The following is an 18,975-nucleotide window of genomic DNA, read 5'->3' as shown; positions in this document are numbered from 1 at the left end:
GGAAACAAATGATAACTCAATCCCAGTTCATATTCTCTGCATATCTATTGTTAGATTTAATGTTCACTGAATTTTATGATATTTTACTTCTTTGAAAAATGATCATCTGTTCACAACTGGTATCATTACTCCAGTTAGCTGATGCAGCAGCTGCCTGGAACTTTCTTGTACCTCCAGATAAATGAGATATTATAATATTATCTTATTTCTTCCTTCGTTAAGTAATGGTCTACCTCAATTAATATGATTTACATCGGAAGCTGTAAAAATCTTCTGAGGTGAACAGTTCATTTGTACATCTATACATATGGCAATTTCTGTAGGCAATTTGTTTTTACTTATTCAGACATCAGTGCTTCTCTGTGACTTATCACATGTCATTTAAAATGTGTGCCTTTGGGTGCATTGGAACTAGTTAGTATCCAATACTCTCTTGGCGTATTGAGACTCATTACCCGGCTATGCATATTATAAATGCTAAATAATTATGTGATGAAAAATGAATGACTGGCTGAATGAGTGTTTTTAAAGTATCCAAATAATCTTTAATGCTCTCATTATACTTTTCATTTACACACACGTCTGCAGTTGTTTTTAATCTCCAGGCAAACTTTCTTCTCTTCTAATTTTTAAAATATGTTTTAAATTAATTGTATTTCTCTGGTGCTATTACCTCCAAGTTTTTATAAGGGGAAGTAGATCGTGAACTCATTCAAAATATTGAAATGCACCCAACCAAGGTGCTTTGTTATGTATATAGGTGGAGTTTTTCTATGCTTTGAGGCTTCCCTTTGATTCATTCTAAGAACTTATATCCTAAAAAAGTGTTAAATTTGTTTCATACCTGTTAGTTCTCTTACAATTCTAAGTACTCTCCTTTCTTACCAGGTCATTGAGATAAGCTTTTTTGGACATATTTTATTTACTAACAGCTCTCATGGTTTCGGTCCCATCTTTCATTTCTTTGTAAAGTTAATAGATCCAAATTTTCCTCTGGTATCATCACTTGTTTTTCTTATATAATTCCCATGTAGGAATTACTTATTTGCATGTTATTAATTCTGTTTTTGAATTCACAGATATATACTTCAATAAAATATATATTTAAGGGTATATAGAAAAAAATTGCTAAAAGTAATTTATATCTTTATTCAGTATTTTACACTCCATGTGTGAGTGTCCATCAGTTATTTAAAGCAGTTTATTTGGTGCATACTTTGCATTTTATTGAGCAAACATTTAGCATATTAATATTATTTATATACCTGATTTTATATTACAGATCATTTCCATCCTCTTTCTTATTTTGTACATTGGAAATAAATCCATATAAGCATTTGTCTGCCATGTGAGCCTAACAAAGGAAGATTATCAATTAAAATATAAATAGAATTATTCAATGAAAAGGATTATCTACCTGGGATTTTTTTCCTGCCTCATCATACTGAAGATGTGTGGGTCAAAATTTAAATGCATTGAGTTATAAAGATATTGTAAAAAGTCTGGATTATATAAATTCGATTGCTTATAAATATCATTAAACATTATTCAACACTCAATGTGCCAGACTTTTTTTGGGTGAGTCTGCGTCTTCTGAAGTCCTTTTAATAGGAATCAGATAGTGTCATTTAGATAATAGAGCTTGGAAACTGTTTTGTACTCTGAGGTTTAGTGTTTAAGATTAAATAATACTCTCAAATCAAGACTGAACTTAACATAATGTGAGTCAATTTAATGTTTCCCAAAGTGTAATAAAATCCTGGAAGTTTTGTATCAAGGTTCATAAGACTTCCTAATTACTGCATTAGTGGCCCCTAATCACCTACATCAGTTTAGGTGGGGACAGTATAGATGATTTGGAAACACTGAATCCCGAAAATGTAATTACATACAAAAGGACACGGATGAAAACAAATTATAAGCTAGAAATTTTCACAGATAAAATTCAGGGGTTTATTTCTGATTCGTTAACTGATACATTGCATGAAATTATATTTGTACCTTATACCTAGGCACATACTGTATTCTTTCTCCTGGAGATAGATTTCTTTTAACTGTGAGGATTGAAAAGAGTATATGTGAACTTCATTTCAACAAATTTTTTATAATCTGGCCAGTAGAGTGTTATTAAATAATCAATGACAAAAAACCCAAAACCAAACCAAACCAAAACAAACCAAACCAAAACAAAACAAAACAAAAACTACCACTGACAGCTTTTAAGTTATTGAGCTCAACAATGAGCTTAACAAGTGATTGTAAATCCTTTTTCTGTGTTCTGTAGTCATGATTCTGTTATATGGATGCATTTATGCATATAGACATCCCATATAGAAGCATTATGTCTTTAATTTAATTTAATTTTTAATTATATCTATCAGTTACCAGAGAAAGAACAGAGCATGATTATTTAACTAATGGCTACTTCAGTATCAGAAACTGTTAAACATGAGAATTTGGCACTTTTTGAGAAACAGATAAGTGGCAATCGGTTTTGGTCCATTTCTTTATTTTTTAAGGTGCTTGTTGTACTTTTTGAGGACCAGTTCACATTGCACATTAAAGCAAAATTGACCTGTAGAGGAAATAGGTGTCTGTATTACGAGGAAAACATTATTTTTAGTGTTTGCAAAAATATTGTAATGAATAGGACTTTTTTTCCTCTTTTAATGTTGCTATCAGCCAGAATCCTGTACCAGATTCCAAGTTACCTGTGCTGGATATTTAATCATATATTTTATACTTCCTAGAAAAGTGACTTCGTTTGTTATCAAGTGTCCTAAGGTTTATATTTATGCCAGTCACTATATTTCAGCTGAAAGTTGGCCAATGACTGCATTATTCCATAAAAAGCATAGTTGTAAATGTGCTTTTGTTAAAATCTTCAAATAAGTGCCTTAAAGAAGATGAAAAGACCCAGGCCTAGGAGAAATACATAAATAAAGCCAGTATCAAATGTATATTTCTTGAGTTAAATTTTGAATCACCCAGGATAAAGAAGTAGCTATGGGGAAGGGTCTGTCTCATAGCTCACTGAACATATCATTGGGTTTTGTCTCAAAGTACAACACATGGTAGAAAGTTCGAGTCAACAACGGCAACAGTAGAATAAGCATACATGTTGTCTTGATGGTATATACCTGATGGTGTACATAAGATGAAATATCTCACTTGTAGGTTTAATCAAAATAGTTTTAGGAATAGGTCCATAGAAAGGAAGGTTGATGTTCTAGTTTGACAGTTGCTATCATTTTATTCTTAGAAAATGTATAGAAAATCTGGAGGCTAACCTGTAAAATTAGTATAAAATGATGGTACTTGTTTTCCCCACTGTTGATAAACCTTATACAAGAACTCGTCCCCTTGCCAGTTACTAATGGTGTGGGTTTAAGTTTTGTTTGCCAGAGAAATACTCCTCAGATGATTACACTGGAGAGCATGAAACCTAGTTTTGTTTTGGTAGATGTATCTTGATTCTTGATTTACCTCAAACGTTTTTTATGAGAACTATGGTAACAGAAAACAATACTGCTCGGAGCTCGTAGAGTTCCACTAAATTTTACTTTTAAACATTTTAAAAAATGATGGGTAATTTCAAGCATATAAAATAGAGAGAATAGTACTAAACTCTCCATGTTCTCCAGCCTAAACAATTATCAGGTTTTGGCCAAATTTATTTCATCCAAATGCTAACATACTGTCTTTTTCCTCACATTTTGAGAGCAAATCCAGGGTTCTGACTGCTTAATCCATTACTATTTCAGCGTATGTTTATTAAAGATGAAGTTTATTTTTAACATCACCACAAGAACCTATTCCTCTTCAACAAGAAAGTTTTTACTATCATTGATTGTCTAATTACTGTTCCCATCTCCATAATTTTCTCATAAATATTATTTACACTTACAATTAATTTGATTCATGCTTGAATAAGTTCCATACATGGCAACTCATTTTTATTTTTAAACTTTTTATTAAAGTATAATATGCATATAGAAAAATACAAAAACCACAGATGTATAACTCCAGTTTTTACAAAATGAGCTCACGTGTGTAATCAGTGGCCACATTAACTGGGTCGAGTAGCCAAAACATTACAAGTACCTAAAAAAGTCCTGTATTCTGTCTTCTTCCAGCTATGACCACCCCAGGGGGTGCCACTATCCTAGCCCCTAACCGAATTTAGTTTTTCTGGGTTTTCAGTTTTATATAATTTGAATAAGTGGAATAGTATAATGTATTTGTTTCACTAAAATGTAATAGCCAGTTCTTCTCTCTGTTAATACAGGGAAAGCAATCAGCAGAGCCTAAAATGTGTAAGCTAAAAAGACCAGTTAACATGTATTCTCCTTGAACATGATTTATCTTGCTATTTTTTGGAATTCTTGTCATATCTAGTCTTTCAGAAATGCTTGGTACCTGTCTTTATATCTTTATTTTTGATTGAAACATAATCTGTTAACTTAGAGGTGTTTTATAGAAACAAATATTTAAATATATTGATTTGAATACCAGATTAAAACAAGAGAGTAGAAAAATCGTAATGTCTGTATTTCACATTTCTTTGAGTCTAGGTTAGAGGACTGTGGCAAACTGGCACCCATGATGCTGAAGGGAGAGTTAATAAAATAAAGAGATTAACATTTTGGAAAATAGCATATCTGATTAGAGTTTAAAAGGATTGAGGGACTGTGAATTGAGAAGAAAGGGGAGAGGTGACTTAACAAATGTTAAGTGCTTAAACAAATACTACACAGATAAGATAGTGATCGGTTAATCTGTCTTTATTGAAAGCAGAAAAGAGAAAATGGATCTATATTGCATCCTGAGAGATGTAAATTGCACATTATGGGAAATATCCTGACCCTGACATTGGTATTTTCTCCTGAGAGATATGGAAACACTTTACCTAGAAAGCTTTACAAACTACAAACGTGGGCATATGTCAACTGTGATTTGGTAGAATGGCACTTTCTAGCCCTGTGATGTACTTCCTGCAAAACACTTTTCCCGGCATTGGGGCTGGTGAAGGAGTGAAAGGGATGAGGCTCAATTTTACTGGAGGACAAAGGAAAAGCAATTGAGGAAGCCTAGGTTTTTATCTATTTCCTTCCCTTCCTGTTTCTATATAGATGACTTCTTATTCTTTCTTAGAGATTCTGAAAGAGAAAAAAATTGGTTTCTTAAAGCCTTTGATTCCCTCTCACACAATGAATTGCAATTGATGATTGACTATCCAAGAACAGAAATTGAGAAATCATAGTTTTAGAAGGAAGTTTGGGGAAATGTGTAGAGGGCAAAAGCTAAGTGTAAAATGTTTATTAAATTATTGAATAATTATTTAATTATTGTTTATGTGAAATATATAACATAGATTGTGTCTATTAAAAGTATGCATTACAACTTAAAAAATGTGAAGCTTCACATTATATATGATAATAATTTATAAAAGGAAGACACATGACTATAGATTTTAAATAGCTTACTTTGTCAAATATTGAATCTTTATCAAGCTGACTTATTTCTCTTATAATAAGAATTTTCCCCTTTTGGTATCATATTATCTTCTGCTGAATTTTAAGGAAATCCCTGGTGTCAGTTACTGTGAAATGGCTCACAATTAAACAAAAAATGAAACAGCCGTTAAAAATGATTCACAGTCAAGTTGCCTACTCCTTAAACCTAGTAGTCATACAAGCTCTCTTAATTATATTGGAAGATATAGCAAGCTGACTATATGTGATCATTACATTTTGGGTTTTATTTTGGAAAGTAAATGGAGCGTTAGCTTGGTAACATGAAAGCAGGAGTTAATTCTGCACTTAAGAAAATAAAATGAGGGGCACCTGGGTGGCTCAGTTGGTTAGGCGTCTGACTCCTTCCTGCTCAGGTCATGATCTTATGGTTTTTGAGTTCAAGCCCCGCTGACAATGGGGAGCCTGGAGCCTGCTTCAGATTCTGTGTCTCTCTCTCTCTTTGCTCCTCCCCTGCTCACACTGTGTCTCTCTCTTTCTCTCTCAAAAATAAATAAACATTAAAAATAATTTAAAAAAAGAATAGAAAATGAAAAGAACAGTGTAACGGTAAATTATATTAGCTAAACATTAAGTCTAAATTTAATAACAGTACTAGCTACTACTGAGTGCCCATTTTGTAGGCACGAAAAGATGAAATAAGACACAATAAAGGCACTGATTTCGTAAATATACAACCAGTGCTGTAAGGAGATAGCTCTTTTTATCAATCAAGGGTCATGAAATAATTTTTGAATTAGATACATTCATATTTTATGATTATATAAATATACTTAATTTTATAGAGACAAAGGGATTGTTTGGTATTAGACAATGTAGAAATGGCTTTTGTTGATGGATTGGAGTGGATTCTAACTCCTTTGAACTTAAATTAAGCTAAGGATTTGGGAAAATGATATTTTTTAAATTATATAAGGAATGAAGACAATTATTTCTCAAATTATAAAAAGAAAATATTGACTCATTAAAATTACTAAGAAACTTATTTTTTTTTTAAATTCAGGCTTACTTAGAATTATTTTTAGGAAATACTTGACATTAAATAATTTAATTTTCATCTCTCACATTTAAAATTGAGCCTGGGATCTAGGGACATAATCCTTGAGAACTTCAATTGCTTGCTTTGTAGGAATTCTTCATAGAAATTATATTTTCATAATGCTAATAGAGAAAGTGTGCTGATATATCTAATATGGGGAAATGTTATCTTCCTCTTAAATAAAAACATTTAATGTAGTTTATGAAGGGCATATTATATTTCTTTGAAGTTAATTTTAATTCTATACCCTTCATTAATCTTTCAAAGTTTTTCATATTTCAATTACTTTCTAATGTCAGAGGATGTCAATAGGTCCTACTATTTGTAATACTATTATTTATTATAAAGTAGTGCCATGGCAGTTTAGAACTGTAAAAAAGTTTTTAACCAGCTGTTTTAGGCAGATCTTCCCAAGCTACTGACAAAAACAGTATGACACACATTCAAGAAAACTTACCGTTGAGCACCAGCTATGTTCTAGGCACAGTGATTTTCAGTTTTGTTTGCCCTAGAGCGTAGATCAACATACTCAGATCAGGTCATCTCAGTGTCACCTGCTCTGCACCATTCCAGAAATACGCAAAAGCATTTTTAATTATTGATATCCTCCCACGCTATACCTCATGCTAACTACCAGCCCTCTTTTGAGATAATTTTGAAAAAAACAAAAATGAATAACCAAAACTTGGCATTTTCCAACACTAGTGAAAAGTTCTCAATTTCCTTTAAAATGTACATGAAACACAGCCTACTTACCTAGTTGGATTGTGGTCTTAGCAAATACTTGGAAAATACTCTAGTCTTATTATTTTCAGGTAGGTTTTCCTAAGCATCACTAATTTTTTTCCCATTTTGTCTATATGGGAACATGGAATTTTTAACTCCAGCAAATATCACTTTCTGATTTTGTTCTTAAGGTATGTGCATACTTGCTTTGGACTCATAGCCTACTACATAATTACAAGAGTAGGTCTTTCTGTCTGTCCTCATATCAGAGATGTGATGTGGTATAATTAAGAGCTCTGGTTACAGGGCCAATCTACCCGGGGTTCCAATACTCATCCAGCCAGTTACTAGCTGTGTGACCTCTAGAATTCATTTAACCTTCCTGTAACTCATTTTCCTCATCTGTGACATAGATCCTCGAAAGCTCATTGTAGAGATTAAATTATTTATCATATCTAAAGCAGGGAGTGCCTGGCCCAAAGGAAGCACTCATTAAGTGTTCAAGGCAACCATATATTCAGTTAAAATTGGAACAATGACATCAGCCTGAGTATGGAGAAAATTAAAATTCTGGCTTAAATAGAACTAATTATGCTTTCTTTTACTCCCAGAGAAAAATCAGACTCCAAATGTTCTTTTCACGATATATCACTATGTTACATCTGCAGTATATATTCTTCCACATAATACGTATGTTTTCAAAGGACAGCATCCGTATTTTTCTTTTTCATCTGTAAAACCAATGAGACAGATTGAATAGAACCAAAGGTATGATGCCCACTAAAGACTGGGTTGTATTCATTTTGTGGTGATGTTAGTCACAGAGCATGATTATAATTTAAAAAAAAATTATATTCTCATTATTTTACTTAACTTGTGTATTTACAGTGAGTAAATATACTTGATCATGTACAACAAGCAGTTAAAATAATTTGACAAAGAATACACTTTTGAGACAACAGATTCTTATTTCGGTGTAAGAAGCAGCATATTATATTTGAAAAAAGAAACCTTACGTTTCTTGGGGCTCCCCGCCCCCCCTCCAAATTTTAAGTGGTACAAATAGATGCCCGTATCTAATTTGACATAATCTGCATTTCAACAATTATACTAGCTCATTAGAGTAAATTCTGGCCTTAGGACATTGTTACTCCAAAAAGTTCTGATATCTCTGTGTAGATGACACAGATGCCCCCAAATCATCACACAAAGTAAATGAGAACAGTCTGCTACTATGTGAAAATAGAGTCTTTCTAGAAGATATCCCAAAGACTCTGCCTGCCGTAAGTCAGTATTTGACATGCAGGAACTCCAATATTTCCCTGCCTCTTTTTCTGCCCTAAAATCCTATTATCTGATAAACCGAATTCTCTCACCCAGCATTATATTTATATTTTTGTAACTTTGTCTTTTAAAAATAACATAAGACTAGCAAATGATCTTACCTAGCCTTGTTTGGAGAAATTCTTAAAAGACTATCCAAACTTTACTTTCTGTTTATGGTTTATTCGTCGGGCTGTCTTACGTAACTCTCGTGATTTTATGTTTCTCTGTTTTCTGTCCTCTGCCTTCCTGTACATATATACTGCCTTATATGTACGTTGCTATTTTGCCTGAATAACAAGAGACCTAACAACTAAGTTTTAGTGCCCGATTACAATCCACCATTATATTTTCTTATGTCTTTTTATGTTCATGCCTCATATGCAAACAAAAATATCTCATTTTTTTAATAAAATGATGAAATTTCCTCCATTTAATAGTACTTTTGCCCAACTCTGGCAAAAATGAAATTTTAAAGCAGATTTAATTGTTTGTTTCATTTACATATCTGTGAATGAAATTGCAATGTCAACGGCAATTCAGCATTTCTCTCTTCTCAAAATGCAGTTTTTCGGTGATTGTACTTTAAGTTTCTTATCTCATTAACAGATAAATAAGATGGTTACTTTATTATAATAAATGTCTTTGGCTATCTTTGGAGAAGATCTCTTCGAGTATAACCAAGGAAGGATTTCTAGAGCTCCACTTTGGGGCCATTATTGGAGCACTATCTGAATGATTTTAACTGATAAAGAAAAAATGGCATTCTAGGAGGACAAAGTTGAATGAACAAAAATGTGGAACTAGACAGCAAATAAATATGAAGAAGTGAGTATTCTGAGTTGCCAAATCTATAAGATAAATCCAGAGGGAATAGTGGAAGTTAAAGTTTGAAAGTTATGTTTAGGATGGATGAAGACGTGTTTTGAATAATAATGCTAATAATGATAGTAGCGAAGAGTTGTTAAGAACTTGTCAGCCCAGCACTAGTGATGAACTAGTGATTGAAGCCTTACTCAATAAGCAAATGAAATAAGTTTTCTGTCTCCATTTACAGATGATAAAATTAAGAAAAAGGGATGTCCAGTAACTTGTCCATGGTCTGAGAGCTAGGCTTTTTATTTGGAAACACCTGATTCTAGAGTAAGCATTTACTTGTAACCAATTCACTACTTGAATCCCAGGCTTAAGAAATTGGACACTATTCAGAGAGAAGTCAGGAAGGATGTATTGTACGGTATTGTTTTGCATTTTGTTTTATCAGCAGAGTGTATTCCAGTCGTCAAGCTTCGTAGCAATAAGACCCCGGAAGAGAATGACAACTGAAGGTTACCTTAAGAGAAATTAAAAAAAAAAAAAAAAAAAAAAAAAAAGGGAAGTATTAGAATTCTAAATGTAGCAATAAAGGATAAAGAAAATAGTTATAAAGGAAGGTTGTAAAATCTTCTGACTGAATGTTTGGGAAAAGGTTGCATCCCTCTTATATACAACCACTGAAGGAAAGGGAATACATTTTGATTGAAAAACTAATAACCAGCTAGGAACACCCTTGAAAGGACAGTTCAATCAAATGGAAAAAGATGAAAAATTATGTATCAAAAGCAAAATATATATCAAAAGTATGAAATTTTTCACACAGTGTCACAGGTAATTGTGAGACTGTAAAAAATCTGTACTTTTTGTATCAAGATTCTTGGAAGTGAAAAGTAGATACAAGGTAAGGTGATAACTGAAAATTCTAGTAGGCAGAGATATGACAGGGGTTAATTTTGGATAGGAAAGATATGATCAAATGCACGTGACCTTTAATCACTTAAAATATATTATTTGAAATGCAACAATTAAAATTGTTCCTGTGTCTTCACTATTTCTGTGAATTGTGGACCCAGATGTTCTTAGGGTGAGCATTACTTGTGAGTGTCTCTTTGAAAGAATAAACTCAGGAGCCATATTTTATTTACAAAATTTCGGTTTCATGGTTATAAAGTAAATTTAATGTTAGGCTATGAGCATCATCTGCCTTAATTTTTCTTTGTTAAAATGTGTGTGAAAAACATCCCACGCTTTTCTCTAGGCGCCTAGTTTTATTGCTGCTGACACTACCCGAGGCTTGAGATTTGGGACAGAATCACTTCTTTGAGCAGGTCCTTTCACCAATTTTTGTCTTTCATAATTATCTTTAATATTGAATTATCAGCTCCAAAACACCCAGGCAGTCATTTGATTGCAAAATAATTTATTACATTTGGGAGATTTAGGGTGGAATGCAAATTATTTCCAGATATGTAAAGTATAAACCTCTCTGCTGGGCTCTGTGAGGAGACGCAGGTATACTTTCTTTTGCATTCTCCAAGCCCGGTCCTATGTGCTTAGTTCACCAAAATTAATGAAGATCCCTCTGTTTTTCCATCTGGCTTCTACTGTTAAGTAGAGTATTAATTTATATTTATAGACATTTGACTTCGATAGTCCTCTAAAATTTTTGAGAAGCTCCCTGTTGTGACCACAATAATGTTCAGTAGCTTTATAAGCTTTTTATGTTTAAACCCTGCCTGTAGTTTTGCTGTATGTCATTCAGTGATTGTCAGCTTCTTGTGATTTGACACATTCTATTCTCTTTTTGGAATGCTCTCTCACCTACAAAACCACTCCTCACCACATCTGTTTGGCCATCTCATACTCGTCAATTAAGATTCAACTCATTTTACTTTTTATTTTTTAATTTTTTTTAAGTTTATTTATTCTTGAGAGATAGAGACAGAGCATGAGCAGAGGAAGGGAAGAGGGAGGGGGAGACACAGAATTCGAAGCAGGCTCCAGGCTCTGAGCTGTCAGCACAGAGCCCAGTGCAGGGCTCGAACCCACGAACTGTGAGATCATGACCTGAGCCAAAACTGGATGCTTAACCCACTGAGCTACCCAGGCGTCCCTAATTTTACTTTTAATAATGAAGCCTGTCCAAAAAGAGATATGCATTCTTCTTGTAACTTCTTCTAGATTTTTATACATGATTGTTATTTTTAAAATATCTTGTAAAATATTGTTTTTACCACTGAATCGTTAACTCTTTTGGAACAGAATCCATGTGTATTCATTTTAGAGTCTCAAATCCCAGAATGATGTCTACAGCAAAGTAAACACCCATAAATGCTTATAGACTACATCAATGAATCAATAAATGAAACACCTTGAAACTAAGAGAGAACTTTTTTTTTTTCCTGCTTGGTTATCTAGGCATCTTCCCGACTTATGCAAATTAATAGAATTGTGATAATCTCTTAATGCCAAAACAAACAAACAATCCTCCAAACCTAACCATTTCTATTCCTAACATACTCTCCCCTGGGTTTCATCAATTTTTAACCTTCCATAATTTCTTTGTCTTTTTTATTCTGGCCTTAACTGTATTAGTCTTTTTATTCTTTTTTTCTGATTGATTACTTTTTCTTTAAAAACTCCCTAAGCCTCATGTTTCACCATCACCAACTGCTCGTTTAACTAATATATTGTTTCAATGGTTTGTTGTATATAATTTACAAACATATTTGTAAAAATTAAGTCAATATATGATAATTAAATATGAACATAAAAGGAGATCCACTTTAAATACATGATTACGGGCAAGGGCAGGAACTTGTTAATAATACAGGATAACTATGGCTACAGGCAATTTAACTGACTTTCCTTTAGGTTTGGGGGGGTTTCCGTGTAACTAACAGTTTTTAAGTCTTTGTTATCTTTACTCATCATCATTATTGCAAAAGTTATTTTCAAATTGTTTTCTTAGACAACTCTTTTTCTATGGCCTTGTGGCAACTGACTATCTCATACTTCTTTTTTCATAAGGTAGAATTTTGATTTTTTTGTGTGAGAACTTTATCGTAAGATATGTAGGTAGGTTTGTACATTTGTCATGTTTTAATAATGATATAGATATCTTATATATAAACATACACTGCCAATACTATTTAACCAGAATCTGTTGCTGCCCCAGCAAAGATCGATTATTTAAAATTTGAATTATTTTCTAGATTTATTGTGGTATTTTTCATAACTACTAAGTGTCTAACATGACTTTTACTTTTATTTATTATGTGGTTAAATATTTACAGTAATTAAGGTTAATCCTATTTAAACAAAAGTGTAAAGTTATGAGATGTAACAACTATTTAAGGATCCAAATCTTGTCATTTAATTAGTACATAACTAAAATTATTTTAACCTTTAACAAGCATAATGTGATCTTGTTTCAACAATTCGCATGTTTGCGATTATTTTAAAGGTGAGTATAGTTCACTGCGTATCAGTTTTCAAATCTTTAATTATCTGATGATAGGTTAAATTGAAAGGGCAAGAGGGAGGTGGTTTAATGAGTTTCTAGGAAATAACTAAAATTAAAATGTATACATAGGCTTAGATTTTAGAATAAATGATTAAAAATTATGTTACTATGCAAAAAGAGAAAGAAGATGTGATCTAATATGCTATATCCACATCTCATAAAAACAAAGATTTCATTCAAAACCAAGGTTACAATTTAATCATGATACAAAGAAATAATTTAAATGACAATAAAGATTGCCTTCGTGTATGATATTAAATTCATTACATATGAATTTATATTGTAGATAACTGCATTTCATTTCTCTATCTTTTGAATTTTATTATTTTTATTTATTTATTTTCTTCTTTGAATTTTCAATCTTAAATTAAAAAAAATTGTTATCTTAATTGTAAATCATTGTAGACTGAAATACATATGAAATTTAGGAATTATAGTGTTATAAAATAATTAGAAAATGTAACGCAACATGTTTTTCTAGAAAACACTGTACCATTTACCTCGGTGGTAACTAGTGTCACCTGTGGTGTCATGAAACAGATGCTTTAGGATAGGGCTGCCAGGTTTAACAAATAAATGACATGACACCTAAATGTTGCATGGAGCTTATGTATACTAACAAATTATTCATTATTTACTTGAAATTCAAATGTAAGGGCATTCTGTATTTTATCTGGCAATCCTGCTCAAGGCGTTATGGAAGCCCATACGTAGTCTTGGAGTTTCTGACATGGTTGAGTGTGAGGGTTGTTTTCTGAATACAGAAAAAACAGTGGTCAGCTTTCACTTCTCAGTATGTCAGCATTTCAACCCCTATCTGAGCCTGCAAATTCCTCTTTTTAATCTGCTCTTTGTTTACACATAGAAGCAACTGAGTTATGTTAGGGGAAATCGGATCATTAAGTATATTAAATATACAGCCATATTTTTATACATAATTTCTAAGCTGTGTGTATCGTGTGTGTCTTTTTTGAAAATAAATTTGTGTGAATTGTGTCATAAGTATTTTATTTCCCAATCCTGAAGATTTTGCATTTATTTTCATGGCTTAATTATCTAAGGTTTTACTTACATTATTTTGAAATTGTATTTGGCTTAAGTAGGTTATTAGTGGTTAATAAATTAGATACCTAGCTATATATTTTTAAATGAAGGTTTTATGTATTTATTTTTAAAGTTTTTCCTATCTTTCATTGCTGGAATTTATGATTAGTTTTCATATAAAAGACAAAGGTGCACACATCACTAGTAATTGATCTAATATTGTGGTACAATGATGTTTGTTGCAGATAGGTCTATGTACATAAGACCCTTATACCTGTAGGAATGACAGATCCCATTCAGGCATTTTTCGTGTCTTCTGCTTTGAAAATTAATGCTAATTGCGACCTTACAGGGAAATAACTAATTTGATCGCCTTATAATGTTGTTTTGAAGAAAACTAGTTGAAATACAAGCATCTAAATGTCAGTAAATGTTGTTGCTCATAATTGTCAAAGAAAAAAGAAGAACCATTTATTCTGTAAAGGAGTATAAGGATATCCTCTTAGAATTTTAGATACATAAACTAATGGTATTTGTGTAACTTAAATGAAAGCATCCTTTGTCATTATTAAAGCAAGATAACTGAGTGGCTTGTCTTCAAGAGATATTTCAAGGGCACTTCTTTATTACCAACATAAAAAAAAATGTGGTTTTCAAATAACTCTGGAACAAGTCATAGTGTTCATATTTTAGTGGCTTATGATAAAGGATTCCAGAAAAATGTTAGATGATATTATAAACATAGAGGGCAATATATATTAGAGTTCCATTGCCTAACTATATGCTGATGTGGGATGGAAGTATTAAAAAACTAACTCAATCCCCAGCTTTGATTTTAAGATACCAATGATGCAAGGTGGTTTTATTCATCAAGAGAGCCTGACAGAGTGGCCAATGTGTGCTAGGTATTGTCGCCTTCTACTATTTTTCCCCTCTCAGGGAAAATTTCTTAAGCCTCTAAGGCATAATTTTCCACATTTCTAGATGATTCCTTCAATCTGTAACTTTTATGCAATACCTTGTCATATGGGTTTTTATTTTTTCATAAATAATTTAAAAGCTTAATGGTTTTAATATTTCAAGAACAGATATTTAGAATACTGACCACTCTTGTGTTTAGATGGAAAAATTATGCATGATTACTGTGTTTTTAGATATCTAGCTTGAATCAATTTAGATAATGATAATAATCAAAGTGTATTGTCTAATTAAAGGAGCTGATACTTGATCACTGGTTTTTGCTGTAGAGTTCAAAGCACTCTTAATTAATTTAGCTAATTAGAATTAAAGATTTTAAAAACGAAATTGAGTTACTATAATTGTACAGCTTTCCTGTTAAAAATAGTAGTGATAGTTGACATGGTCGCAGTAACCCACAGGGTAGATATTTTCTAGTGAACCAGTTGTAAATGTACCTTTGTGAGAAGGTCATTTTAAATAACACATACCCATATGCACATAAACACACGCAGGTATATAGAAATTTCTAAAAGCCCATGGATCCTCTATCTAGAAAGAACCCATGATGTTTCAGGAGACTCATGTCCTCATACAGAGTTGTGTGAGGGTCATGATATATGTCATAGTTGTGGACTGTACTTGTGGACAAATAGAAGCTCCTGTTTTGAAGGTTGTTAAATCTTTTAAATAACGATAAAGTTTGGCTTGAAAATAAATTTTGAGCAATGAATTCTGAAATTTTCCCTGGTAGTAAATTCAGGGCTTTGTACAGTACATCAACCTCTACTTGATATTGGGAGCACATTCCAGCTTATAAAATAAAGTATCTTTGTACATAACCATTCTTAGTGAGAATATGAGTCCTAATTCATTTTTAATCCATAGCCTCAAATTGGTATATAGTCTTTACCACAACTGAAATATAGCAGTATTTGTTACTTTGGATTTTTAGGGGAGATGGTGACTGTTGTTAAGTAACAGAAATCCAACCGAGTAAATTTTAAAGATCTAATTGGCTTTATTAAATGATTCACCAATTGGACAGCATCCGATCTGGCAAATACAGGGGGCCCCTGAGGAATTTTACAAAATGGAAGGTTTTTATAGAAGAAAGGTGGGGCAAGAAAGTTATTAGCAAAACGAAGGGAAGGAAGGAAAGGATTGTTCCAGGCAAGGCTGCTTTCCCATAGCGGGGGTAAGAAAGGGATTTATCATGCAAATTACCTCATCTTCCTTTGGGGAAGAGAGAGGGCCCTTGTGTCCCTAATTGCTAATCAAAAAGAAAAGTTTCTTCTGACTGACGATTAACACTGGATTTCTGGGAGGGAGAGGTTGAAACTGCAAATAGATTAGGTATGAGGCTCTTGTATAGGAATTTGGTCCAAGTGATGCCATTTTGAAAGATGAAAATGGCAGGCAATGGTTTTCTTTTTAATATTTCTGAAAAGAATATGCTCAACATGCTTGTTTTCTCTCAGAAATGATCCATTTTGCTCATTCTTGGTGTAAAATTCTATACCACAAAACTACGCTTGCCAATTACCTATCTCTGCGAACACCCATGAATTTAACTTTTAATAAACATTTATTAATTGTAAACTACATTGTAAGCATTACATAAATCTAAAGACTAAACTAAACACGTGGATTTAATACATATTTCTCGCATTGTTCTGAAGGCTTGTTTGAGTCACTCATTTTATAAATTTTTCTTTCTAAAAAACTAATCAAGTTTACATATGGGAACCACTTTCTCCAGATGAACTCTCGTTTTCTAAATGTATTCTATAATCTCTTAGCTCTGTCAACCTAAAATAAAGAGCATACTGTTTGATGAAAGGAAAAAAGGAAATTTAACATGAGGATGGTGTGAATATTACGAAATAAATGTAAGACCTCAAGATTATGCTGCACTAAGCTAGTACTATTAAACAAAAGACAATATATATTGTAATAACAGAAGGCTTTCAAGCTTTTTGTAATTCATATTAATTATGCCTTATATGGATCTTAAAATTTTAAACCTTTCTGTCATTTTTTTGTGAAAAGAAAAGCATTTACAATATGGACAATGTACGATTATATCTTAAAATATAAAAACAAATATAATACTGTTCAAGTGGGAAGATAAAAGACAAATCAAGCAGTGACCCACTTTTAATAGTAACCTCTACTCTGCTTATTTCTGGACTTTACTGTTAAACAGAAAAGAAAATACATTTTTAAAGAGAATCCTCAAAAATGTCTCAGGAATAAGATAGAGGAAAGTTAAATGAATTGATTATTCAGCTGGACAGATCTCTAATGGAGACTTCCTTTTAAACGATCTTTCAGTTTATGATATGCTTTTACTCAGGACACAGAGGGCAGGTGTTTCTGACTTCTAGAAGGGGTAATGGGCTTTAACTTGTCTCTGCTAGTTTCACTTTACTTATAAAGAAGTGTCCTGACCTTGAGGCTCATTAAACTTTTGAATGCGCTCTGGAGTAGGTTACTGATCTCAGTATCTGGAAGTTTTTCACTGCAGTGGAGTCTCAATCATTTGGGATATTTGAAGGCTGTTCTTTCTTTCAGTCACAGAAGTAGGTTAGATCACTTCACACGTTTATATATTTCTTTAGCTTCTGGGTTCATACTGTCATAAAGTATAAAGGATAATTTGCTTCCTGTTATGCAAATATAGAAATGTGAATATTCTAGTTATTTGATTTTCATTTTAATATATTATACTAAATTATTTTTCGGCAGGCAAATTATAATATTATCCATGGTATAAATAGGTTATCAGCACTTTTATTTTTACAATTATTTCTGCAGCATACAGGCTGATAGTTATTCTTCTTACGTCATTAATCAGAATTTGTAAATGTCCCAAAGTTTAATATACTTTACAGATGATCAAAGGCAATAACAGGATGACACAATATAAAGAAAAATATGCATCGGGGCGCCTGGGTGGCTCAGCCAGTTGAGCATCCGACTTCGGCCCAGGTCATGATCTCAGGGTTTGTGAGTTAGAGCCCCGCGTCAGGCTCTGTGCTGACAGCTCAGAGCCTGGAGCCTGCTTCGGATTCTGTGTCTCCCTCTCTCTCTCTGCCCCTTCCCAGGTCATGCTCGTACTCTGTTTCTGTCAAAAATAAATAAACTTAAAAAAATTACAAAGAAAAATATGTATCATAAAAGTGTCATTAAAACCTATATGTTAAATATATACATACCTATAATGTTAAATATATGCATACATACATGTATGCAAAATTATAAAAAAGGAGATATTTGAATATCTCTTTTCCATTAAGAGTAATTTTTTCATCCATAGTTCAGAAAATAATATAAAGGTCTTAAATGTAATATTTTTATGACTCACTTTGAAGAATAAATGAAGTGAATGAATAAATTGATATAAAAAGAATACCAACAGTCCTTTGCCTTTACTTTAGATTTGACTGAAAAGAAAATCTTTCATCTGTATCAAGTGACCAACTCCTTATGTATGCTGATGAATAACTAGGGGAAAAATGCATTTGTGAAGTGAAGAGAAAAAGCAAAAAAAAAAAAAAATCAAGTACGCTTTCATAATTCTAAAACATATATAGAATATATCATAAAGCATAGAGATTCAGCGTATTTGACCCATTCTCTCTAGCCTGAAATGTTTCAGCAAATGCATACCCATAATAGTTAACACTGCGGAATAACTGTCCTTGGCACTGACTCTAAAATGTAATAACATTGCTTTTATATATGTATATATATTTGTGTGCTGCATGTCCAACATTAACCCAGACAGCCCCCAAGGACAATGAATATTCAGTATTCAAAATCAGCTCTTAAAAGGCTTGAAACAAAATGTATGTGACTATAACTTTAGTAATAATATTTCATTTTCTCTAGTTTATCTGGTACTACTTCACATTTGGGAAATTTGATGCTGAAATAGAGGAGATCTTTCCTTCCCATCCTACTTGGTTCTGGCCTTCAACCTCAGCCTTTACGCTTGTCCTATT

The 18,975-nt window shown here is 32.5% G+C and overlaps 1 protein-coding gene across 3 annotated transcripts in view; it reads left to right on the top strand.

Annotated features, from left to right (window-relative positions):
* The window catches only part of PCDH10 (protocadherin 10), a 62,404-nt gene that overhangs the window by 18,408 nt on the left and 25,021 nt on the right, over positions 1-18,975 (top strand). Inside the window, exon 5 of one of the 3 annotated variants that reach the window (XM_027066118.2) lies at positions 1,283-3,612. The exons of the other annotated variants lie outside the window; for them this stretch is intronic. Within the exon in view, the coding sequence (XP_026921919.2) occupies positions 1,283-1,323 (41 nt within the window). The 3' untranslated portion in view covers positions 1,324-3,612. Of the gene's footprint in view, positions 1-1,282; positions 3,613-18,975 lie in introns of those variants that run through there. 3 annotated transcript variants of the gene reach the window in all.

This window comes from Acinonyx jubatus, chromosome B1 (assembly GCF_027475565.1).
Source record: "Acinonyx jubatus isolate Ajub_Pintada_27869175 chromosome B1, VMU_Ajub_asm_v1.0, whole genome shotgun sequence".
Classification (NCBI taxonomy): Eukaryota; Metazoa; Chordata; class Mammalia; order Carnivora; family Felidae; genus Acinonyx; species Acinonyx jubatus.
This window is presented reverse-complemented; position numbering and strand designations above follow the sequence as displayed.